Source organism: Brachyistius frenatus, unplaced genomic scaffold (genome assembly GCF_029030835.1).
Source record: "Brachyistius frenatus isolate BFR_SWC_R1_liver_20210118 unplaced genomic scaffold, ASM2903083v1 Contig_14, whole genome shotgun sequence".
NCBI classification, from domain to species: Eukaryota; Metazoa; Chordata; class Actinopteri; family Embiotocidae; genus Brachyistius; species Brachyistius frenatus.
The window spans coordinates 3,436,776-3,462,706 of record NW_027210613.1 but is presented as its reverse complement, the minus strand read 5'-3'; the positions used below and the strand labels follow the sequence as shown (position 1 = coordinate 3,462,706).

The following is a 25,931-nucleotide window of genomic DNA, read 5'->3' as shown; positions in this document are numbered from 1 at the left end:
GTAGTCAAGCCGTCTCATTGTACTATAACATTGTCCTGGACTGTTCGGAAACTAGAGCTGTAGCAATTTAGTGGATTTTAACACTGAATTGCCAATGCAGCAAAACATGCACACTGTATGAGGACTTCATTACAAAGCAGCAATGTTTTTTTTTTTTTTTTTTTTTTTTTTTTTTTTATGGCTTAAAAGATTGTAATCAGAAACACCTGTGAGCAACAACTGCTCACCACTGGCTTGTGGTAAGGCCGTACGACAGTGGGATTTTAACAAGTATTCCCCAACGTTAGACCCTAAACTTAAGTGATGTACAGTTGTGATTTTTTTTTTTTTTTTTATGTAGATAGTTTAATGTGTTCATATTAATATTTGTATCACATTTTCAAAGATATGCAAGATTGTCTGCTGTAGAACCAATAATGAACAACTACAAATGCACAATACTTAAACTTTCCTTGCCACAGTACGTGTTGAAAGCTGTAAACTATACGGTCATAGCTGAAACATCTGTATTGGCTTGTTTTCATCTGTATTGTATGAGTTCATCATTTTCAGTCAGTGCTTTATACAGCCACAGCGTTTTCCAAGGACTCTGCTGGTTTTCTGATCCGTGGCTGATTCAAAGGCCCAGGTTAGTGAGTGATGGTGAAAGGAGTAAAAAAAAAAAAAAAAAAAAAAGGTACAGAGGACCATTATAGGAAGATCAGACACATCACCAATAGAGGTTTGCATCTGCAAGATAGACTCATTAAAGACATAGACACATAGATATGTACATTTACACAGGCAAATGCACATTTATAATCCCTGTTTTTCTATCTGTCTATCTCCGCTTTTTGTCTCACGTGCAGATATCCACACACTCACCCCTGCCATGGTGTCAGTCTCTTTCTTTCTGCCGAAGGACCTCACACTCCACTCACAGTAAAAGAAAAAACAAAACAGAGACTGCAGTCAATTAAACATATTTTAGGGAAATCACTGTTCCTGCCAAGTGCAGTTAAAGTCCAAACTCTACGTGCCAGCTGACTGTCAACGCAGATGTGGTGCGTGTTTACAGAGACCGGGACAGACAAAGAGAGTGGCACAGAGCAAGAGAAATAATCTCCAAGTTTCTGAATCTGCTATGTTCATAGACGTTTAGTGAATATGAAAGCTGAAAATGTCTCTTTGGAACAGAAATAGAGACAGGCAATAAGGTCAAATGGAGAAATACTATGCTGAAAATCTAGAGCTGTAAAATGGGCTTTCCCAGAGCTCATCCCAGAAAATTAAAAGTACAAGTCACTGGTACTTAAAGTGAGGCCCTCAGCCTCATGTGGCCCTTCATAACAATAGTTTCAAACAGTAAGAGAGACTCATAAACATGTAAGAACATACTTTTAAAATATGTTTGTGACATTATATTCAGATAATATTCAAAGAATATTTGATTTGCTAGATTTCAAATGCATGCAGCTTATATACAGTAGTACTTAAAAGAAGGATGCCATCAGCCCTTTTGTCTGAAAACCATTTTATTTGACCAGGTCTTATTTAGATTCTGCTGAGATAACAGCTGACCCTGAACAGCAAAAGCAGATGTTGAACATGAAGAAGCAAAGCCAGTAATTGAGCTGCACAGCATTCTGGTGGGGTCAGGTTGCAGTGACCAAGAGTCAGATCTGGCTAATTGCTGACAGTGACAGACTGAGCAGTTAAACAAATAGCTGGGTAAAGTTATTGTTGTAAAGTAATTATTGTGATGTATGACTGCAGCCCACCAGGCTAATTTCAGTGCCAGCTTTTAAGGTGTTGAACATCTTTACTCCATGGGTCACTTTTAAATATTTTATAACACAAGTGAAACTACTTTAATGAAGTTTTGTGAAAGTAGATGTAAACTTTAATGTGAACTTTTTTTTTTACTTTCAAAATATGGCATATGTTTGGACCCTTAATTGAGGTAAATATGATTCTTTTGGATCTTTTTATGACGAGTAAAGGCAACTTAACGTGAGTGCAACATCAGAATAGCTATGGTTAAATGAATTCAAGAGCCAGTGCTGTAAAGCTAACAGGACTTTCTGTTTTGCCTCTAGTCAGGTTTGATCCGAACACAGGATGCAGAGTACTTCCTGAGACCGGTGTCCCGCAGCCTCGCACAGAGGGAGAACTTCACAGCAGCCTCCAGTCACCAGCCGCACATCCTCTACAAGAGCGAAAGGGACTCCCAGACAGAGCAGAGAGGTCAACGACCTCGAGTGCTTCAGAAGAGATCTGCAGACTCGTCTCATCACAAATCACACAGACAGGTGGACCCACAGCCCGAGTCCGCCGACAACATAGTTAATGAAGATCAATACAGGAATGATAACAGCAACAGTCACACTGACCAGACAACACATCATGGAGGTGGTCATCACCGTGGGAGCCATCGCCACGACAACGACTACAGACACGGGGAGAAGCAGAGGCAACATTTCTGTGGGAGAAGGAAGAAATGTATGTAAGGGCAATTTCTCATTCTAATCCCCATGTAACCTGCACACACATATTCCTCTTCACATTTCGGTGACTCAAACATTCCTGCAACGGCTCAGCTACTGTAAACGTGAGGCAAACAAAGGAGGACATGGAGAGAAGTAATGGAATAAAACACTGCATGAACGTTTTCTGCACTGATGATGAAGGAAGTCATTTTAAATAGATTTTATTATGAGGTTAACCTCAGTAACATCTCTTCTCCTACTACTAGGATATTTCCTTTTGGATTTAAAAAATTTTTTTTTTTTACTATAACCAACTAAAATTTGATTAAGTAACAGTTTGTTCTGAAAAATGTTTAGTGGTATTTTTTTCCCTTTTCAATCCCTCAAATGAAAATGGATAGCATTTGACACTTTAGTCAGAATGTTCCCACCCTAAGATACGTCTCACATTGCAATTTTTGAGGTACTGTAATAATATATTAAAATGTCCAGATATAACTACATTATCAGTTTGAACTTAAGGTTAAGCCACATTTTGAAAAATGTTCACACCACTCGCTGCTTCACACAGAAACGAAGAAGACGTATTGTGTGACATTAAATCTATTTGTTGACATTCTTGGTTAATTCTATTAGCATGTCAGCCTCACAGGGTTGTGCCTCGTTGGTGTAATGAGAACATCAAAACGGCACTCATAGAATATGTTTTCGTATGCAATTTATTGCTACAAATAATGCTAATATCACCGTATGTATGCAGCAAGCATTGACACGTGCAGTATTTACTGTGCAGTTAGGACAACAGTTGTGCCTCATTTTGCAGAGTAACACCACATTACAAGTCTGTGTTGACTTGTGGTTTTTAACACATTGTTAGCCCCTTTTGTGTTAAAGAAAACAATGTCGACTGTTCATTCTATGACTCAGCTTTAAATATATTGTTATTATTTGGATGGATTTTCTTGACAAATTAACCCTTGGGAAGGAAGCCTTACGAGGAAATTTTGTATTTCTCATGATGACAAAGATTATCTCAATTTACATAGACATTTTTGCTTGAATTCATTTGTGACTTAACCTGTTAAAGGTTAGGGAGCATGTTATATATCCCCTTCACACTGTGACAAATGTTTCTTGTCAAGAAATTACCACTAGATCAGTTAACATTGCTCATGTCATGGGGGTCATTGGAAAGACAGCAGGCAGGGATTGGACTCGTACGACCGCCATCTACCCTGCACAACCCCAGCTGTCTGTCCCCTGTGAAAACATGCTCATGTTTAAATTTCCAAAAGATGACATCAACGAACACCTGTGCTGTGTTTTAGTCAAAAAAAGCACTTTGGTCACTCACCTGCTTTCCGCCTACAGTATATACTGTATGCAAACTTCCAAGCCTTTATAGTTTATCTCGGCCCGACAGTGACAGGTGAAAGTTTTGATGAACCGAAAACACAAACGTGAAGATTTAAGGTGATAATGTCAAAAGCCACAATAGTGTTAGGGTGTGTTTTTTTTCATTGGTAGGTGTAATAATGAGCTTTTGTCATAGTGTAAATGTGATTGTGAGAGGGTGCTTTTATTCCCCGGGAAAACAAGCTTTAGAAGGAGAGTTAAAGACAGCACAACTGGGAATTTAATATTAATATCAAATTCGGTATGTGTCTGAGTCACATGTTCACTAAAGAGCTGATAAGTCTGCACAATACGTTTGTGAATTCACTGCAATCATATTTTATATTTACGGCATTCCCTTTGGAAAAAAAAAAAAAATCATCATATCTATGACACACTGACATAATGTTAGCCACTATTCAAAATGATCTTTATTGACAGAGTTTGCCAAGGTGATTGAAACAGCGATAGTTTGAAAGCTGAATTGGTTTTACTCCTCATAATGAATACAAAATGGCCTTCATCCATCTAACATCGTGTTATGTTTACAGAATACGAAACTGCCCTGTAATCTTTTAGATGACTGCACTTACAGAAAAATGGATGTGCTTTGCAGCATATGAATTTTTCCCATGTTGTTGCATGTATTGTTTATTTCTGTAGCTGCAGCTAATGCACAGCACATAGTGTGGTTTCACACTTTTCTTAATGGCAGCATAACACTCAGACTGCCAGAGTCAGCAACAGAAAAAAATGCTCAGTCTGCAGTTTATCCATGACATCAGGTCACAAAAGTAAGAGAATAGTTAATCATCTCGAGTGGTTGTCAGCTACTTGCCAGAAAAAAGTAGCCATTTGGCTAGTAGCTATACGTCAATTTGAAATTGTGTGTAAAATACAGTATAATCAGATGTGGAAGGAAGGCTTGTATTTGTAATGGACTTTATAACTGAAATCCAGTTGTTATTATATGCTCTATTGTTTTTTTTCTTTCATCAATCATTCACAAGCCTCTATACAGTAGTTTGTTCCCAATCATGTCGTCACAGTGCACTGCAGAAAGCACATCACCTCGTAAATTTGCTCCAAAATAGTTAAATACTTAATGAATTCTAATTATTTTTCTCTCCTTCCATCTGTTTTCACAGATATGCCCAAACCTCCAGAGGAGGATGTTTTTATCCTCCAAGATGAGTACAAGTTCCTCCCCAGGAACAAAAGAGCAGTGCTGATGAAGAATCGGGTCAGTCAGAAGCTCAATGTGGAGACACTGGTGGTGGTGGACAGAAAGATGATGGACAACCACGGCCATGAGAACATAACCACATATGTTCTGACTGTGCTCAACATGGTAAGAGAAAATATATGAATGCTGCTGCGTGCAAGTGGGTTGTTACTACATTAGCTTATGAACAAATACCTGCCAGACTCTAATGACATTATCATTAGTCTCAACTGCACATGCAAACAGTAAATTAATAAATCTATAAATATTGGCATTTTAACATTGTTATTGTGGGCATGTTAACATGCTGATGTTAGCATTTAGCTCAAAGCTCTGCCTTTTAGTCTTAGTTTTATGACCAGCAAATACGATGCAGAAAATGTACGTCCTTGCACCACGGCTTTTATATTCCTGTAAAAAGGACAGTTCTGCATCTTTACAAGTGGATTTGATAGCAGTATAACAAAGCTTAAAATTTGGCTTTGCAGTGGCCTGCGGCAGTGCCTTATTATCTCATCAAATTACGTTTTGTCATGTTATGCTACAGTGTATAACATAATTTATTATATATTTTGACATTGTACAGCATGTACTATCAGCTGACCTTGATGGAAGCCAGACAGTTTCTTTGAAGTTTGCCAAAGTTTAGGGTTTAGTGACTCGACACCTCTCTCTTCTCGACCGATTTATCAGAAAGAGCGCATCTAAAAACATGAAACTGATATCTGGGTGAGATCATCGCCACAACGCTCTCAGTGTCTCCCCTCGCTCCTCTCAGCTGATCTGCAAGCGAATACCGTCACGCTCATTTTGCTACTTAATGACTGACTGACAAATCCAAAGATAATCCATCTATTTTGAAAACATAGTTCCCTCTTGTAGAAACCAAGTTGGAGCAGCCACAGGCGGCCTCAGAGGAGTCACCTAAATACAGTATGGGGTTTCACGGAAAACAGGCAACCCTCTATCCCACCTGACAGGTCTCACAGGTCTTTAAAATGTTATTTAATATTTGTTGAAAATTGTATCTAATGAGCCATTTTGTAATTTCCAATTGTAAAAAGCATTCTGCACATTATGTACCACAAAACACTGAAGCTCAACGGAAACAGGTGTGATTGTTTCTTCTGCAGTATGTGGCAGTGAAAACACAGTGATTCACTGTATCTGTTTGGATCAGATCAGGCTCTGTCAAACACTGGGGTTCCCGGATATCTCAGTTTAAGTCAGTAGCTTTGACTGCCTCTTTGACCTCAGCAATTTCTCTTGAGCTGTGGAACAAACCACAGCCATGTGGCTTCTCATGAGTTAGTGTAGAGGAAGACCAAACATGGAGGAACATGAGGAATGAATGAGCATGTTTCTGAAAGAAAAAAAAAAAATGGCAGTGTGAGTGGCACCTGATGTGTTCGCAGGGCCTGAGAGGAAGACAGATAGCAAACATGAACAAAAGATTAGGACTCAGCTTTCAAAGCCCAAACTGTTATGACTGATCGGATGTCTGTGCAAGAAGCTGAATTGGAAACAGCAATGGTGGTTGTCAGAACTCAGCGATACCATTAGAAGGGCTTTGTGTGTTACTTACACAACAATGTCACGGTGTGTTGTCTTGTACATTAGAGACAGGGCTCTTTATTGTATGAGTAACAGTATCAATGTGTAGGTATAATGTTGTGCTAGTAAGCTTGACCTATTGATGCAAATATCCACAATCATCTCCTTAGTTCATATAGCTTACATTAAGGCAGAAACAGAGAAATTAAAATGGTGTTTAGTATTAACAATTTATTTAGGAGATTTTGTTTTTGACCAGATGAGTCTCAGTTTGTATCAGTCTGATTCTGAATATGAAGTTTTTAATGACTGACCATGCACGTTTGAGGTCATGATATCACTGCCGATGTTATTTTATAAGAAAGCAATATAAAGCTCACTGAAATAATATGTGTAAAAGTAATCTATGCTCCCGACTACATTAGGTTGAACTTGATAACACTGATAACTATCTGTGCTGGGTAAAGTTGCTTCTTTCTCTCTCTGTTTCTGAGAGTGTTTTACATTGGTAATAAGTTGCAAACATTGTCATTGCAACAGAACTTTGATAAGGCAGTTGTACACAAATAAATATGTATTTAAGTCAACAGCACCCTCATTGATATGTAATAATGTTTGTTTTTGTGCCCTCTAGGTCTCCAGTCTGTTCAAAGATGGTACGATAGGGGGAAGTATAAACATAGTGATCGTGGGCCTTGTCCTTCTGGATGAAGAGCAGGTGAGCATCTTCAAAGCAGTGTCAGGTGAAATCCTAATATACCCAAGAAAACTGATACACTAAACACATTGTTTGTCTCTCTGTGTATCTGTACTAGCTGTGCACATCATGTGTGGAGCCTCAGACATACAGAGAATGAAGAAAAAAACCACTTCATTTGTTTATTTGTTTTTGTGCCTGAAGATCCAAATCTCTTAGGTGTCTCAGAGATTTTCCCGGCGTCGTCCTAACTACTAAGGACGTTTACAGTGGTTAATTATAGGGTATATATTTCCTTGGATCCTTGCCAGATGTAGGAGGGAAATTCTTGTGGAGTTCAGTTGGAAAGACAGCGAGAGAGAGAGAAACAGGTGGGGCACTGTCAGAAAGAGAGTGGAGCAGTTTGAGGACAAGAGATTCTGCTTTCCACCCACCTGTGATTCTCACAGATTCCTTAAATGGAGGTAATTATCAGCAGGAGGAATGCTAAAAATCTCCCAGACGTTTGTCTTTCCAGGAGCAACAATGTTGCTTTTGACATGGGAATGTCTAAAAATGTTATTATTGGTTGTAAAGACCAGGCAAGGATCTGGAAAATTAGAAGTAAATATAAAATAGAGGCCTATTGTCCATAAAGAAACATTGTCTCTCCTTCTGCCTCTTTGTATCTGTTTTATCTCACAGGACGGCTTGGTGATAAACCACCATGCAGACCACACACTGAACAGCTTCTGCCACTGGCAGTCCACTCTGGGAGGCAGAGAGGGCCGACACCACGACCACGCCATCCTCCTCACTGGACTCGACATCTGCTCTTGGAAGAATGAACCCTGTGATACTCTCGGTATGTCTTTATTGGCCTGTTCATCGGTGTACTGCTCACGGGGGAGTAGATTCTGCAGGAGTAGATTCGAGACCAAACGAAAAATCCTGGCAAATTCACTCACTGAATGCCATGCGCTGACATTGAAATAACAAATAGTGGGACAGTAAGGGTGTTTTTCCTTACTTGAAAAGTATTCTTTCATTTATTTGATGCTCCTAACAAAAATCTGTCACTTTTTGTCTCTGTTGTTCTCTGGGAAGATGCCTCTGTCTTCTGTCACAGTGCGATCCAGGAACACCAGCCAAACCAGATGTTAAAAAGATCTGCATTTATCCTGTTCCACTGGGTCATACACTGTGTACTTTACAGTAACATGGATTATCGGGAAATTTAACAGAGATAAAAAAAAAAGCAGTAAAAAGCATCTTCAGCGAGTCCGTATAATATTTATAGTTGTTTATGACATATAATAAAAAGAATCAATATTTATATTAAGCTACATGTTCAGAGGAGTAAACACACTAATCATGTTTTCACTTCAATCACAGAACATTTAAAAGAGTTCTCTTTCGCTCAGCTTCTTTAAACTCTCACACTCACTCGGTCTTTTGTGAGCGTGCACCATCTAACAAACTAACAACAGCTTGTTTGTGGTAATGACCATGCCAACACATTGTTGTGTCTTTCACGGTGAGAAAAAAAAACATCCATTTTGTATTCCAGAGAGACACAAGTGTGTGAGTGTGTGCACTCAAACACACACATATGAACAAACACACACACTAACATCAAACGCCAGACTTAAGTTTTGACTTCAAAGTGTGGAGGATAGTAGCCCTAATCATTTCCACAAAAGCCTAGTTCAAAGATATGTGTATGTGTGTTTGTGCCTGTGTGTGTGCGTGCACGTGTATGTGTGTGCATGCATGTGTGTGTGTGTGTGTGTGTGTGTGTGTGTGTGTGTGTGTGTGTGTGTGTGTGTGTGTGTGTGTGTGTGTGTGTGTGTGTGTGTGTGTGGAGTCAAAATAAGAGTTAGCTCTGACTAATTCCCAAAGGTGCATGGTAAAATTAGTGTAACCAGCAGCTATATGACAAAGTTTATTTGCATTACTGTTACAGCCCTATCCCACAGTGTTTTCATTCATAATTCAAAACCAGTATACGATATCACTGACCTGCGTCTTTGCTGAGTCAAAAAGGAGCTAAATGGTAGTTCTCACAGTCAATCTGCCTTCTTATGTTTAATATCATTACTCACATTAGTTATGCACATGAGAACATGACTTTAGTGCTTTTGCAGTCGATGGCGAATGACGTACAGCTGTAAATTAAACAAAACACAAGGCACAGTTCTCCATGAGACACTCAGACAAAAACGTTCAGGGAGGCCCCCATGCATATTATCCTTTTTGATTCAGAGCCAGGGGTGCTGTATGTGTGTGTGTTCGTGGAGGAGAGACAGGAGTAGAGCGGACAGTGAGAGGCATAAAGGGAGCTGAAGAGTAAAAGGGAGTTTAATAAAAAAGGAGAGATGAAGTAAAAGGCAACAGGAGGATCTGGAAACGTTCCCATGGACTCCCATATTTTAACATCTGGAGAGATTTTAACTCAATTAAACCATGTTTGATATTTCTTACACGTGCAATCCACAGCTAGTTAAGACTATTGTCAGTTTTCCACTTATCATTTCATAGATTTCTTTTGCATTGTAAAACTAAAAACAGTCAAATTTTTTGCAAATTTGGGCTAACACAGCTTGAGAGCAGTTATTGTAGTTAATCAAATACAGTTCCTGTAGGGTCTGACTGAGTTAAACTTGATGAAATAATTGAAGTGGGAGGTAAAGGTTGAAAAATTCTCTCACTTTCTTTGCAGGGTTTGCTCCAATTAGCGGGATGTGCAGCAAGTACCGGAGCTGCACCATTAATGAAGACACTGGCCTGGGTCTGGCATTCACCATCGCTCATGAATCTGGACACAAGTAAGGGGTTTCCACTCCCTGTCATTATCACGTGATGACAAAACGTGAAAGTCTGTTCATTCGGGATAAATGTGCACATCATGCCTGCGAACTTGTTCACAAAAGAGTTGAAAAATGAAGCAAAATATGCTGAAAGTAGTGAATAACAATAGCAACATTTGACATGAGATGTGTATAATCATAGGATTTAAACAACAGAAGATGTTTTAAATCATTTTTTTATCTACATACACGACAATTCACAAAGCTGATGACAAACATCCCTCTTATAGTATATCAGTGTAGTAGTTCTGCTTGCTCGCCCTTACTACAAACGCACTCACATGACACCAGTCTTCTACTGTTGGATCAAATTACCTAAAGCTGTACCACAACTATTCAGCACTGTCACCATAACTTGTACATTCGTACCTTTTTTCACTCTCCAGTTTTGGAATGGTCCATGATGGTGAAGGGAACGTTTGTAAAAAGTCAGAGGGCAACATCATGTCTCCCACACTTGCCGGTCACAACGGCATCTTCTCCTGGTCCGCCTGCAGCCGTCAGTACCTCAGCCGCTTCCTCAGGTAAGATTTTATTTTGGCCAACAATACAAAAAGAACTGATTTGAGAAGAACTTACTGCGTTGTTAATACTGACTTTTATGAGTAACTGTTCTTGATAACTTTGTTAACTTTTCAGAACTTCACATCCATACAACACTGATAAATAAATCCTCATGCCAGCCTCTGAAGTGCTGATGCAACAAAGACACAAAGCAGTGGATCCGTTTATAAAAACAAATGAATTCAGACTGGGAATAGCCCCCTTTTAATGTGCATTGTGTTTATATTATTCAACATGTGTTTCTGATAGATGAGCATGTGTTGTAGAAAAACATGTCAGCAGCAGATATATCAGCTACTAATGCTGCTGTGATCCTAAGAGTGCCATGTGAAAAACGGCACTTATATTGTAACTGTTACACACTTTATTTTTCAAAAGCAAGGGCAAACAAGGCAATTATGTGTGTGTGTGTGTGTGTGTGTGTGTGTGTGTGTGTGTGTGTGTGTGTGTGTGTGTGTGTGTGTGTGTGTGTGTGTGTGTGTGTGTGTGTGTGTGTGTGTGTGTGTGTGTGTGTGTGTGTGTGTGTGTGTGTGTGTGTGTGTGTGTGTGTGTGTGTGTGTGTGAAACAGAGACAGAGGCTAAAATATACAGTGTAGCTGGCATAGCAGCAAGGTTAAGTGATATGTGGTGCTGCTTTTCTCCTGTAAGTGCTGTTTTACAGACTGCATATTTATTATGTGTCAAGGTCACATGTTAGGGGAAGTTTTCAAGGGGGAAAGTTGTGTGTGTGTGTTTGTGCAGTTGGTGCATTTTCATGCATACAGCCTGCTCACCCAAGTGAGAAAACAACCATCACGGACGTAGCGTCCGTATGTCTGGGTGTGTTTCTATGTGTCTGCGGATGTGTTCATGTGTGTGTGTGTGTGTGTGTGTATGTGTGTGTTTGTGCTTGAAACTAGATAGCCCAGAGTCTGTGCCCTCCACTAAATTTACCAGTGTGTTAACTGAACTGTCAGGTCTCCCCTCTCAGAGTGGTGGAGACAGACAGTGTATTTCCTCGCTGAGTTATTAGAGCTGGGATGACCTCAACCTTGTTAGGCCTGTCAGCCTTATATTAAACTCCCATCACCCTTTGAGGCCACGTGCAGGGGATCTCCGCACCACTGAACCAACCAAGGGTCCTCTTCCTGTATAATTACTGAATGATAAAAGTGCTGTATGTTTTCCTAATTGCAATCAACAAAATGTTATGATATTTAAATGTTCTTGGCTAAATGTGTCTCATTGAGTTAACTGAGACTCCTAAGCATCTCTTTCATTTGCTGTGGGGAGGAGTGTTGTGCCAGCCAACATAGTTTGAATCACGCTCCCTCTAAATCTACCTCTCCTCGGTCAGCTATGACAGAGAGGTCTGTGCCAACGCTCTATGTACAGTCAGATGCTTTATTTGAACTCGTTGTCATGCCTAAAAGGGATGAGCAACTTACATGGCAGGTGAAGCAAACCCTTAGAAGCCACTCTGAGTTGTTTTTGTTTGTATGAGCAATAGTGAAACCCATCAAAAAGTCAGTGACACATGAAAGCTACAAGATTCCTTTGTGGTTCCATTTCTTTTCTTAGACTCTTCTTTTTCACAAGCTCTTGTTTTGTAACAGTTTTGGAAACTATACCTATTTGTTTTTAAGTGGATAGCAGGTGCCAGTCGTCAATTAGCTAAGTTTAGCCTATACATTGAAAACTGGGAAACAAAGTCACATATTAGCAACCACACAAAGCTCCCTTATAAACAAAGTAGGCTATATCTCGTTTTTGTTCAAATATGTATAAAAAGTGAAGTGTCAAAACAATACCAGCTGCCTACCTGTCAGGAATAGTCTGGCACATAAAGTCCCATAAAACAGCAAATTGTCATTTTTACACTTTCATTTTTGCACAGATTAAGCAAATAGGAAACAATGTGCAAATTAGTGAGCTTTAGAGGTGTCCAAAGGTTTTGTTACCTTTGGACAGAGATAGGCAAATACCGCTGTTTTCCGCAGTCTATATGCTAAGCTAAGTAATTGCTGGCTCCAGCTGCATATTTACTGTAGACCCGAGTGTGGTTTTCTTGTCCAGTTCTCAAGAATGCAAATACATGCATTTTCCACAAATGATCCCATTTTGGTGAAGCTCAGAGGTGTTGATTCAAATCAAAGATCTGTACTCTTGAAGATGTCGTTTCAGTGATGCTTAGAAAACAGTCTCAAAGAGTAGCTCTCACTAGTCTTGAAGTAGGTTTGTCATCAAGACTTTTGCTGCTTTTTTCTTGCCACATAGCAAGATGTTTCTCTCTTTTTGTTTAAGTGCACCATTAAAGCATGGCGGCTATAACAAATGTTGTCTGGAAGAAATGAGTCAGGAGATCAGTCATCGAAGTCATAGAAAAGAATGGGGGCTTTTCTCAATTGTTTTTTTCCTCTCCAGCTGATGATGATCTTGTGTGCAGTGCTTTGTCCTGAGCCTCATGCAGTGCCATCAGTGAATATAAAAGGTGCTCTAAATTAAATTTGTTATGAAATCCTCCAAAATCTATGTGATTATGCGAGTTAGTTACATGAGTGACTGCATGTTTGCCCGCAGGCCTTTCTTATGTGCCTGCTGATGTGTGTGATTACTCTGTGAATGTAATGTATTTTTCAGGAACCTTATTGTGTGAAGAATGTAGAATATCAGACTATTGCACTTGCAGAACAGCCATTGTTCTCTGCAGACACAAAGGGCCCGTAAAGCAATGGAAGATCTCACATACGCGCACACATACACTCTGCTAAAGCAATCAGGACCACTCACTAACACAATGCACCATTCCAACATACTTTGCCTTTTCTTGGTCTTTCCACCATATTTTTTTATTTTATTCCCCTGGCTGCAGTGTTTAAGCTGTAAAGCATCTCCATATAGTAACCAGTGATATCAGTTAACACGGGAAAACCCCCCACTGGTGTTAGGATGTGGGAGATAGGGGCGTCATAATTGAGTGTCTGATGCATTAAAACTGTTACTCTCAGGTTTTGAGTTTGGCAGCTTGTTATGTTACCATGGCAACACCATAGAGTTGTCCCAGTGTTGGGAACAATGGAAAATGTGGAGTGATGCTCGCTGTTGAGGAATTTCTGTGTGTACAGCAGGGAGTCTTTTATACCAGCGACTTTACATGCTGGCACCAGCTGCAGATACGATACGTCTGTTTGACTCTTTATAAGAATGTGCACTGTGATCAATGATGAATGATCAATGCCCACCTGTAATCTCCCTTCCTCTCTCGACCTATTCACCTCCACTCCTCTCTCCTTGCTACTATCTTCACTCCCACTCTGCCTCTCGTCTTACACTTTCGTTCGCTTCCTTCTTTTCCTTGTCTTGTGTCCTCTCTTTTTCCCTTATCTGTCCTTTCCTCAACTTACTTTTCCTCTGTTTTCCCCATCCTCCAGTTCTGCCCAGGCTTTGTGCCTATCAGATGAACCCAGAGCAGTCAAGGAGTATCGGTACCCCGAGAAGCTGCCTGGCGAGCTGTACGATGCAGACACACAGTGCAAATGGCAGTTTGGGGAGAAGGCCAAACTCTGCACCCTCGATTTTAAGAAGGTAAAATTGATTTTGACTTCATTATGCCATCCCATGCAAATTTAAAAATGAGCTGAAAGTTTCACTCCATGCCATGAATCTCTCAGGGGTTTTGTAAGCACGCCCACTGGAACCAGAGTGCTTGCTTCATTTTTAAAAATGTGTTAGGAAAAACAGAGGACGAACTTGAGAGTGGGATGATATGAATGAGGTATAGGAAAAAAAGAAAGAAGGAAGGAAATGAGGAAGTAAAAGATAAACTGGTTGGGGTTACATGCCCTCATGTGCATAAACACACATGCATGGATACTCTCTGCTTCTCTAACACACACATACACAAAACAAACAGTGGGAGTTGTAATGCTGCCCATGAAATGCTCACTGGGACAGATGACTAAAAATACACTGGAGCATTGCCAATGGGAATCTCTTCTTGTTGCTCTCCCATTGTCTCACTGGTGATGATGATGCTGTTTAAGATACGCTGCTAGATATTCCAGATAGGATTTAAATTACATTGATGTTTAATGACGCTTTAAAGGTGTAAATTGTTGTAAATTGTTGCTGTTCTTGCAGCTGAGTAAGATATATTTCAAGTTATCTTCCAAACACAGCACTTCATGTGAGCCAAAGATGCCAGTTTTTTATGAGACAGTTGCATTTAGCTGTTGTTGGGGCCATTCGGGTAAAGAGCTCTCAGATGGGTAAAAGAACATGAAGCATACTGAACTCCACCAAGGGTGATGAAATCACACAGCCAAGTTTTGGCCAACCAGACACTCTGCTCAAAGAACCCAAAGACACATTTTTTGTCCAGTCTCCCTAGCAGATTAATCTGGCTGTACATACAGTGTACATATATGGACTCATAACCCAAAATGTTCACTTCCAGCACATAGAAATCGTACACTATAACACTGCGGCATCTGGCCAGACAACTTTAAGTAACTGGTACATTATTTTACAGTGGCCCTGAAATATAAAATGTGACGTTTCGCAAAAGACATACAGGACGCAATTTCCAGTTAGTTAATAAAAGACAATTACACCCATTATGAGCATTTGTTGCTGTCAAGTAGACCTGTCTGTAAACCAGGGATTCTTTTTTTGGTACACTAGTTTCTTATGCTTCTTAGTTTACCAATAGTTCCACCAGTCTTGTTCATGTATAATTGAATGCAACATATTGTCTTTATGTGGACACCATCATTAATTCTTCATATCTGAAACTGTCACAGGATGCAGATTCAACGCTCCCTAATAGAGTAAATGCATTACACATAGAACTGCTGTCTCCTCCTGAATTGATTATGGTATGGGTCTTCAAGTTTTTTTTTTAATTTCCAAAATTCAAGATTACTTTTGAGGTTTGCTGTGTTATTGAAAAGCTTTAAAGTGTTAAAAAAGCACTTAGGAAAAAAATGTCCAATGCCAGTGCCAGTATTATCTGGATTTCGACCTAATGTATCCACACGTAGTATCTTACTTTTGCCTAAATATAATCTATTATTTGTATTATTTCATCTATAACATATGCTCTTGCAGCTGGTAGCAGCAAGGTGCAAAGGACCCAAATATCCCCGACCCGTCATCGTGCTCACCATCTTTCCAGCCACTTGTTACTCAGAAAAAAAACCTACAAGCATCAGCCTCAGCGGTGCAGTTCATTGTGTAATGAATTCATTTTTCATGCAACCTTTTGGCAGGCCTTCTCAAGATAAGATACAGCTGGAGGAGACAAATGATACTCTCCATGGCATGTGTGGTTAGATAGAGATGGGCTACCCAAGGAAACAGCAAAATAAATGTGTAGAGGTGTTTTTATTTCTCTCTCAGGTTCTGTCACACTCTGTCCATCATCCCTCCCCGTCCCTGTCTGTCGACTCCTTCCATCACTAACCCTCTCCCTGCCATTTTTTTTACTGCTGCAAAAAGGCCTGAGCAAGCAAAACAGCTGGACAAATAGGCCTTGGGATAATTCCATGGTGGCTCTTGGCAGCAACAAGCTGAGGCTGAGGTGCCTGTCAGCATCTGCACTGAGTTGTCAAAATCTGATATAGTCATTCAGATACTAACAGAGTGGACATGTTAAAAGTAGCAGGCCGTGTTTCTCAGGCAATATGAGCAGGGAAAACACCGGTTGCTCCCATCTGAGTCTTTTAGACCACTGCTGAGACGTACAGCCATGACTTCACGTAAGTTTGGTAAAACAGTTTGTGCCCTGGTAAACTTAATGTTCCACCTTTCCTAACCTGAACTGTGTGTTAGGCAAATAAAATGTGTCAAAAATACTGATTCCAAGTGCTTGTGTTCTCATTGTTTGGTGCAACAGAAACAATGAATGAGGACCAGTTGGACCAGATTTCATGTATTTTTCTTCTTTTATTCAAAACTGTTGTTTTCCTAGCTACTGAAGCAAACATATTTTGGTGATGCGCGACTGCTGCACACCGATAGCTCGCCAGAACATCATTATTCAGACACTCTCTACTTCAGCAAGTTTTCATCAACATGTTTTAACAGCTCTCAAGAGGCAAAATAACAATGTTACGATCATTTATCGTTATTCCAATTGTTTGCTTGGTTTACATCTGTTGTGAGGAAGATCCTGGTTATCCTGTTTCCAATATTTGCAGCAAGGAAACATGTTTGGAGTGACGTGTAAATCACCCTCTGCCTTTCTCTGATGTTGTTCCAGGATATCTGCAAGGCTCTGTGGTGCCACCGTGTTGGGAGGAAGTGTGAGACCAAATTCATGCCAGCTGCTGAAGGCTCTGCCTGCGGCCCTGATATGGTGACTTAACATGTGTTTTTGTATGTGTGTGTGTGTGTGTGTGTGTGTGTGTGTGTGTGTGTGTGTGTGTGTGTGTGTGTGTGTGTGTGTGTGTGTGTGTGTGTGTGTGTGTGTGTGTGTGTGTGTGTGTGTGTGTGTGTGTGTGTATGTGTGAGGTAAAGGGGGGTCGGCGGTACACTCCCAGGCTTTGTCACCTCAAGAATGGCATCACATGAGTGGCATGGGAACCACTGACTTCTATTGGACTTGTTTATCCGTTGCCTTTGAGGCAATTCAAGTGGTCATACCAAAGACGTTTCTAGCAGCTCGCAAGAACATGCAGCTAGATACCTCCTTCCACCAGAATGTCATTAATCATGTTTTTGAAAAAAAAAAATGCACCATCTATTCAGGCAGTGGAGTTACCCTTTAATCATACCACCACTAAGATAACCTTTGTTCCATTTTAGCCCAAGGAGTCAATATGATCTTAAAATAATCTGCCTTTGACAAAACGTTGTCTTGTTGTGCCAGAACACAGTTCCACGGCAACATCTTAATTAAAGAAATCCACAAATGAAAGGTACCAAACAAGAGCCTCTCACGAACAGTTTTGGTGAAAAAAAAAAAAAAAAAGACCCCAAGCAGAGTACCAAAACTCAAACAGGAACACTAAAAGTGGCAGGTCTCAAATTCTCCATTGTGTATCAATAGATTGAATTGTGCAAGACCAGTTTAAATTAGTGATTTAATTTCAGAGTGATTTTCCCTTTTGATGCATCAGTTGGCCCAGTAATTGTTTGGCAGTGAGCTGTTTAACATTATAAACGGTGTAACATTTAGTGTTAAAAAGGGGAAAGAGCTTATAAAATAGAGATTTCTCACATACATGGACAAACACATTCCACCTCCAAGGGATACCACAGACATCTGAGTCAGTAAATTTCATTGGACAAAGAGCGACTTGTAATTTATACAGTGAACAGGCCAAATTGATGTAGATACGATTACAAAAGTAACATTTATTGAGCATTTTAGTGTTATATAGTGCTAATACTTCTACCGAGGTAGGCCATTTCAAGACAAAAGACTTGAACTGAGAGACATTTCTTCTTTTAATGGTGCCTTTTTACACACCAATGTCCTTGTGTCCCAACACGGACTGTTAAATGTCTAAGCTTAGTGAAGAATTTGGAGAAACTCTACTCTGTTTCTGAGTTGAGTTTATTTGAGTGCAGTGTGAATAAAATCTTTCCTTTTGATAGAGGTACCACACTCTCCTTCCATTATTTTACCTCGGGGAGCAGCTGCAATTGGTTTGTTGCTGATGTGGCAGAAATATGCCATTGGGGTTGGGGCCAAAAAGCAATCTGTGCTCTTTATTTATTCTTTGTTTCTTTCCTTCTCCTTTCAAGATGATTCTCCCCCCAAGGCTCTCGCTCTTACCCTCACTCCCCTGACAGCCCCTCATCGACATTTGCTTCTCAATATATTGAACTTGATGGTTTAATCTGGCCCTCTCCCTTCGCGGGACAATTAGCTGAACACAAACAATGACAGGCTCACATAGGAATCCGTGGCACTCAGCCGCAGGGGGAAAACTGAGGGGAAATCAGCTGTTCTAGTTCTTAGTCAAGGACCATGAGATTATCTGGAGAGGTGTGTGTGCTGGTGTGTGTGTGTGTGTGTCTGCAGGCTCGAGTGCAGGCATGAACACAGTGAGAACGAGAACAGCTGAACATATGCCTCCATATCAGAGCGGGTTGTATGTGCACTGTGTGTGTGTGTGTGTGTTTCAAAGGTTGTACAGTTGAGTGTACGGTGACTGATGTCATCTTGACATGTACAAATCCAGTTCAGCACTGTACCAGGAAACAGCTTGAAACATGATGCTGCTTTAAGTGAGTCTAGATTTCACAAACTCCTCACAGCACTGCTCATTTTGGAACCTGTGATTGGTCGGCTAGTTCATGAGTCAGTCTTTTTGAGGCAGATACTGTAAATATACTTGATTCAGGGGTGTGAGACATGTTTGCCCTGCAGGATGTTCCATCATCTCATGCAGTACAGTCTAAAACTACTCACATAATTTAGTTAAATATCCCTCTTCTGTCTTGCCTGGTTGCCTCATGGAACACATTTGAAAGTGTTCATTGTTGGAAAGTTGCTTGGTCAGTGTGGCACTTATGTAGAGGGGGTGTGGATTCAGAGGATGTAACTGTGCACCATGGTGAGGCTCGTCTCAGTAGAGCAAAAAGAAGCAACTGGTAACTTCATGTGTGTGCATACCTCTATGCACACTCAGCAGGCCACCAGTCACCAGACTGAGAAGGAAAAATTGTCCTTTTCAGATTAGGAGAATGTGGGAAAGTTTTTCGGTATTGCATTGTAAAAATCCTCTCCCAGTTTTAGGTAGAATCCAGATATAAATACATATAAGTCTCAAAAGGCAGATACTCCACCCTTGGAGTTGATTTGCACTGGAAAGAAGTCAAATTATCTCAGTCCCTTGGCGGATATTTATTCTTTTGTTTCTGTTTTTTGTTGTCATCAGTGAAGAAATATTGATTTGTGAATTGTTGGCAACAGTATTTTAGCGTTTCTTGTGTTTTTATCAGAGGGGGGGGGGGGTATATTTGACTGCTTTTGTAAAGGAAAAATGGAATGAGGTCCAAAAGGTGAAATCCAGGATATTGAAAATTAAATGCAGATATAACAGTGCAAACAGCACGAGACCTTTTTTTTCCAGACCGTGTTTGGCTTTGCTCTGATAATTCAAGCTGATGATAGTTCAAGCTACTGCGTTTCCAAAACGCAGCACAACTGGAGTTTCATTGATAGATTGGGAGCATGTAACCAGGACTGGAGCACAGCCTTTTCGACAGTAGTTAAACCTGAAAGTTAAGAACTTCTATTATCGGTCATCATAAAGAAGATAAAATGTTTGGTTCACTGTCTGTGTGTTTTTGACACTTTTATGTCTGCTTCAGTCTCCAGTCTTCTGCGCCTTTCTCTCTTCCACTCATCATACCTCTTTCTTTACTTTCAGTGGTGTCGTAGGGGCCAGTGTGTGAAACAGGGTGATGAGGGCCCGAGGCCTCAGCATGGCCACTGGTCGGAGTGGTCATCATGGTCCGCCTGCTCTCGGAGCTGCGAGAGCGGAGTCACCCATCGAGACAGGCAGTGCAACAACCCCAGGTAGACAAACAGTTGCTGGATAAGATAAAAAAAAAAAAAAAAAAAACGACACAAAAATTGTAATATCTCCAACTGAGGAATTTGGAAAACACTGGGACTGATACCAAGCACATTTTTAATTATTGACAAAGCCAGGTTATTTATCCATGTGTCCAGTCTGAAACCTAAACTAGGCTAATCTAACCCCTTCATGACGCAGAGACATTAGTCTGGTTTCAAATTTATGTAACTCTCAGGAAGAAAGAGAAAAGGACTGTTAGACACCTAACTGTTGTTGTCTCTGTTGTTGTTGATTATCAAAGCAAAACTACTGAAATGTAAATTTGCAGTGCACACAGAAGATTTATCAAGTGACTGCTTTGTTACAGAGATCGTTTGTAGTGTCTGTGCTGGTTTGACTCAGGGCCAAGAGTATATTAAGATGTGATTAAAATAGTGAAGATCACTCACATGGTTCTGTCGCTTCATCACTTATCTGCTCACTTAGTTCCCTACTCATGAGTCACTCAGGATTATTTGCGCTGTCAGTCAGTCAGGGCCCCTATCCCAAATACCCAGACCTCCTTTATATTTTGTCATGCCAAAATCCTGACAAGTGGTGGGCTAAATTAGACAGAGAGTGATGAGGAGAACTAGGGAGAGAGAGAGAGGGGAGGAAAGATGGTGGTGGAGAGAGGAGGGGCTGAGGAGAGATGACAGAGAAGGGATTAAAAAAGTGAAAGATGAAATTTAGAGATATGAAAGGAAAGAACCTGAGAGCGCGAGTGGGATAAGTGACAATGTGATTGGACGGCTTATAGAAGATGTAATTGTCCCGTGGAGGGGATTTTTTTTTTAGGAACATAGCCCGAGGATATACACCTGTGATTGGAGAAGCCGTCACAAAGGCACACTCACACACACAGCCGCATATAGAAGGAAGTATACCCATGTATTAGTCATGATTGAACAATGAAATCTAGTGTTCTTTGTAACACAGTAGAGTTTGAATTTTGCTCACGCGGCAGATCAGAAGCAACATAAGTGTTTTCTTTTTTCGCACTGGATTGAATCATGTCAATGCTTTGCACTACTACCTGTGTGCTGAGTGTCAACACACACATGCAAGCATTCATATAAAAAGAAATCAGGACATTGCATAGAAAATCAGTGGAATACTACATCTTAATGATATGAATATAGGAGTACGATGCAACAAACGTAAATCTTTGTTACATGACATGTTTGTGTCCATCTCTGCAGACCTGCATACGGAGGGAAGTTCTGCGAGGGCTCCTCCAGATCATACAAACTCTGTAATACGGAGGATTGTCCCCCCAACACCGTCGACTACAGAGCACGACAGTGTGCTGAGTTCAACAGCAAACAGTTCAGAGGATGGTACTACACCTGGAGACCATACACGAGAGTTGACGGTGAAGCAGTTGTCCTATTCATATTCAAATTTTCAGATTTTTTTTTTTTTTTTTTTTTTTTTTTTAATCCTAAAAAAGAAACTTTTCTAAAACAATGTTTCCTCTGGCCCCTGTGTGGTTACCTCTTTTTTTCTTCCAGATCAAGACTTATGCAAACTTTACTGCTTTGCTGAAGGATATGATTTCTTCTTTGCTCTGGCCAGCAAAGTTAAGGATGGGACACTTTGTTCCCAGGACAGCTCTAATGTCTGCATCGAAGGACTGTGTGAGGTAATTTTAAACGTTAAGCAGAGACAGTTTGACTGAACATTGATTTCAAAGTATATGGAGTTGCTCCTTTTTTTTTCTGAAGAATGACACCATCAATGAGGTCTTTGAAGTCGAGCTATAAAACTTGAGTCAGGACTTAGCAGTAGGAAACATCAACAAACACCCATGTCTTGTCATGAACAATAAAAAGCTGTTTTGTCACCACATATGGAATACATGTTTTCAACTGTTGTCATCTATTGCATTGTATCATGTCATTTAGCATTTTATGTATATAATGTCCTTGTGATGTTTTTCTTCCACAGAGAGTGGGCTGCGACCGTGTTTTAGGCTCCACAGCTGTGCCTGATGCTTGTGGGGTGTGTAAAGGAGACAACTCCACCTGCAAGATCTACAAAGGACAGTACACGAAGCAACATTATACGAACCGTAGGTCATCCTAATTCACTAGTTAGGTTTATTGGTTTTGGCGATTTAATTTTAAATATCCTAAAAGCTTTTGACTTATTTTTTGTCCCAGATATTGAAACTCAAAGCTATTAAACTTTTGTTTTAGTTTTATTGGGATATTTGCAGCTTTTCATGCTCGTTTAAAGTTTTGTACTCTTTCTCAGAGTATTATGGGGTAGTGACCATTCCACCAGGAGCTCGGAGTATTCGTGTGGTGGAACTGAATACATCCAGCTCCTACCTGGCTGTCAGGGACACCCAGAGACGCTACTACCTTAACGGTCACTGGACGGTGGACTGGCCAGGCCGACACCCCATTGCTGGAGCTATTTTTGAGTACAAGAGACCATATAACAGACCAGAGAGCCTCGTATCAGCTGGCCCCACCAATGAGACACTGATCGTAGAGGTAAACAATCAGTGGACTCAGAAACTTTGCTTCAATATGTCACTTGTTTATGTGTATATTTTTTCATATCTTCCATCCTGTCTGTCATTCCTTTTTGATTTGCTCCTCACTTCTTTATGTGTTAACTTGCCAACACATCATTTTCTTTCATTAGATACTGTTGCAGGGCTGGAACCCAGGTGTGCGTTGGGAATATACTCTTAAGAAAAGTGATGAGAAGCTAATGAAGAATCACATCAAACACAATTATACGTGGGCCATCATACGCTCCCAGTGCTCAGCGACTTGTGCCGGAGGTACAAATATAATTTTTATGTTTTTTTCATATATAGTTCTAAAAAATATTTCAAAGTCTTTTGCCTCGATGAAAAAGGACAGATCACCTCTAATCTAAATCAGGGTCAGACCACAGATTAAGAGGAAAGGGTGTAGATTGATAGATAAGCATCTAAAGCTCAGTCTGGCCTCTGTGACCTCTAATAAGGCTTTTAGCTGCAGGTTAAATGGAGAGGAGAGCCTTCCCATTATTACTGAGAGGACATTAGAGGCTCCTGTTTGGAACCGGTGGGACCTCTTCTTGTTCTACTGGAGACCTGCTATTACACACACACACACACACACACACACACACACACACACACACACACACACACACACACACACACACACACACACACACACACACACACACACACACACACACACACACACACACACACACACACACACACACCAGCGAGCAAGCACACACATGCATGTCTGCGACCAGTGGTCTTTGTCCCAGCAGAGGCCTGGTATTAAACTAGTAGCCACACACACGCTCTAATGACCTGAACAGATAATTTGTGGCCAGAGGTTAAGGGACAAAGGTGTGTGTGTGTGCACATGTGTGTTCACTCATACACTCTTCTCTTTGAGGGTGCATGTATGGGTGTATTTGTGCATGTGCACTTGCTTGGCTTCATGAGTGCGAAGAAAGCCCCCAGTGTAGAATTCCTATTGATTGACCCTGCAGGTCAAAGTTCCCCACCCTGGTCCGCTGCAGTCCACCCTAACCACCTCCACCTTTCCGCGTCCTGATTGGAGGCCGTGATGGGTTGGGGGTTGTTTGCTTTATTAAAGAGGGTGACTGACTAACTGACCCGTATGAGTTGAGATGTGCAGACTGACCTTGCCTAAAGCCAAATAACAGCCAAAGGGACCTGTTAACCTGGGATTTAAGTTTCACGCAAATCAAACACTGTCAGCGCAGCATTTGTGGCAGAAGAAGTTACCAACAAAAAGTCACAGCATTTAGAGAGAACTAGCTCCCTTTAATGAAGAAGGTTAAAGAAAAAGACCAAATCATTTCTTTTATATGACACATGTGCAGAGAGAGGTGTGGCAAAAAGGCACACATTTTAATATCTATGAACATTCTTTTACCCCCCCTCCACAGTGTGTGAAACATATTGGCTTTGCGATATTAAAAATGTCACATATTCGCATGTGTTCACATGTATATTATGAGCAAACATTTAATAGCATCCTGATTTAAATTCCAGATTGTTTTTGGTTTTTTTTTGTCAAGTTGTTGTTTCCAAGATATTCAATAGACTGCATTAACATGCAAATTAGTTTTGTAGTGGTCAAGTGTAGATTGCAAAATGAAAATGATATTCTCCTTTAAAGATGATATGCCTGAACTTGTTAATCTACAACCCATACAGGCCAAATGAACACCAAGGCAGCATGTTACAAAGACTTAAGAGTGCAGGTGAACATGTCGTACTGCAACTCCAGATCAAGACCAGCTACTGGACTGATGCCCTGCAACTCCCAACCATGTCCTGCCAGGTCAGAACCTATGAGCTATAATACGTCAATGTTGTGTTTGCTAGCTTTCCTGTGTTGTCGTCCAGTCATATGAATGCAGTTATTCAGTTGCTGTTGTTTTGTCCAGAAATTCAAGGGTTCTCTATCATGATTATGTTTTTTAGCCATGTTAGTGTCATAACTCTTCATATATCGATGTTTGCTGCTCAACTGGTCCACCACTTTGGTCCAGAGTGAAATATGTCTGTAACTATTGGATAGATGGCCATGAAGGTTTGTACAGACAATCATGGTGTCCACAGGAATAATCCTGGTGACTTTGGTGATACTGCCTTTTTGTCCAGCTCCAACGTGAGGTTGACTTTTAGTTCTGGCTTAGTTTGTAGTCTGTAATTAAATATCTCAACAACAATTGGATGTGGTACAGACATTCACATTCAACTGGGAATGAATTTGTAACCACTTTGGTGATTCCCTGATTTTTCATCTAGCGCCGCCATCAGCTCAAAATATAACAATTATTGATGTGTTACTTCCTTTAGTTTTTAACTAAATACCTGCATACTTCTAAATACTATTGACCCTCTAAGCTTAAGCTTGTGTATAGTCATAATTAACAAATGTTAACTTATTAACATGCTGAACTATTCTGGTCATTATGGTGAATATTATACCTGTGTACCATCAGCTTGTCAGCATTTTCTTGGTGAGCATGTTAAGATGCTGATCTGAACATTTAGCTGGAAGCCCCAGCCTCACAGAGCTGTCAGCATGGCTGCAGACTCTTGTTGTTAAGATGAGTTTATGTGATTCAAATATCACAACTCATTCAGCTCAAACCACAGAAAGTCTGTGAAAATGTTCTAAAGCTTGTGAATGACCTCATTAATATCTCCACTCAGGTTTAACTGTCTCTCAGTCTGCACATCATTAAAAATGGTATTGGGACTGTGCAGACATTTCCTCATATTTTCCTGATACAAACTTTGGTTGGAAAACGGCACAATTTTTGGCTGCTGTAGACTTCAGGGTATGTCAATTATTCAATTGTTTATTTAACGTATCCTGGAACATCAATATAGCGTACCGTAGGCTAAGTGACAGCTGAAACTTTGTTGGCTATAACAGCTTTTACACACATATGTTCATGTTTGGATCAGCTTTAGGGCCACCAACTAAGTAGGATGATATCTATCTTCATGTGAGAAGACAGCATTTTTTTGTATTCTCTCTGATTTGCCTTGATGATCCTTCTATCAGTCTCTTTTTGTTCAGTGTCTCCCACTTTACCGCTAGGTTTCCAGTT

The 25,931-nt window shown here is 40.4% G+C and overlaps 1 protein-coding gene across 1 annotated transcript in view; it reads left to right on the top strand.

The window, feature by feature from the left end:
• LOC138617860 (A disintegrin and metalloproteinase with thrombospondin motifs 16) overlaps positions 1 to 25,931 on the top strand; it is a 50,953-nt gene that overhangs the window by 11,670 nt on the left and 13,352 nt on the right. Inside the window, exons 4-18 of the mRNA XM_069693187.1 lie at positions 2,079 to 2,481; positions 5,012 to 5,214; positions 7,277 to 7,360; positions 8,024 to 8,183; positions 10,041 to 10,146; positions 10,575 to 10,712; positions 14,163 to 14,316; positions 16,994 to 17,089; positions 20,118 to 20,266; positions 21,509 to 21,681; positions 21,821 to 21,951; positions 22,257 to 22,380; positions 22,566 to 22,810; positions 22,965 to 23,106; positions 24,520 to 24,646. Of these exons, the coding sequence (XP_069549288.1) occupies positions 2,079 to 2,481; positions 5,012 to 5,214; positions 7,277 to 7,360; positions 8,024 to 8,183; positions 10,041 to 10,146; positions 10,575 to 10,712; positions 14,163 to 14,316; positions 16,994 to 17,089; positions 20,118 to 20,266; positions 21,509 to 21,681; positions 21,821 to 21,951; positions 22,257 to 22,380; positions 22,566 to 22,810; positions 22,965 to 23,106; positions 24,520 to 24,646 (2,435 nt within the window). The remainder of the gene's footprint in view (positions 1 to 2,078; positions 2,482 to 5,011; positions 5,215 to 7,276; positions 7,361 to 8,023; positions 8,184 to 10,040; positions 10,147 to 10,574; positions 10,713 to 14,162; positions 14,317 to 16,993; positions 17,090 to 20,117; positions 20,267 to 21,508; positions 21,682 to 21,820; positions 21,952 to 22,256; positions 22,381 to 22,565; positions 22,811 to 22,964; positions 23,107 to 24,519; positions 24,647 to 25,931) is intronic.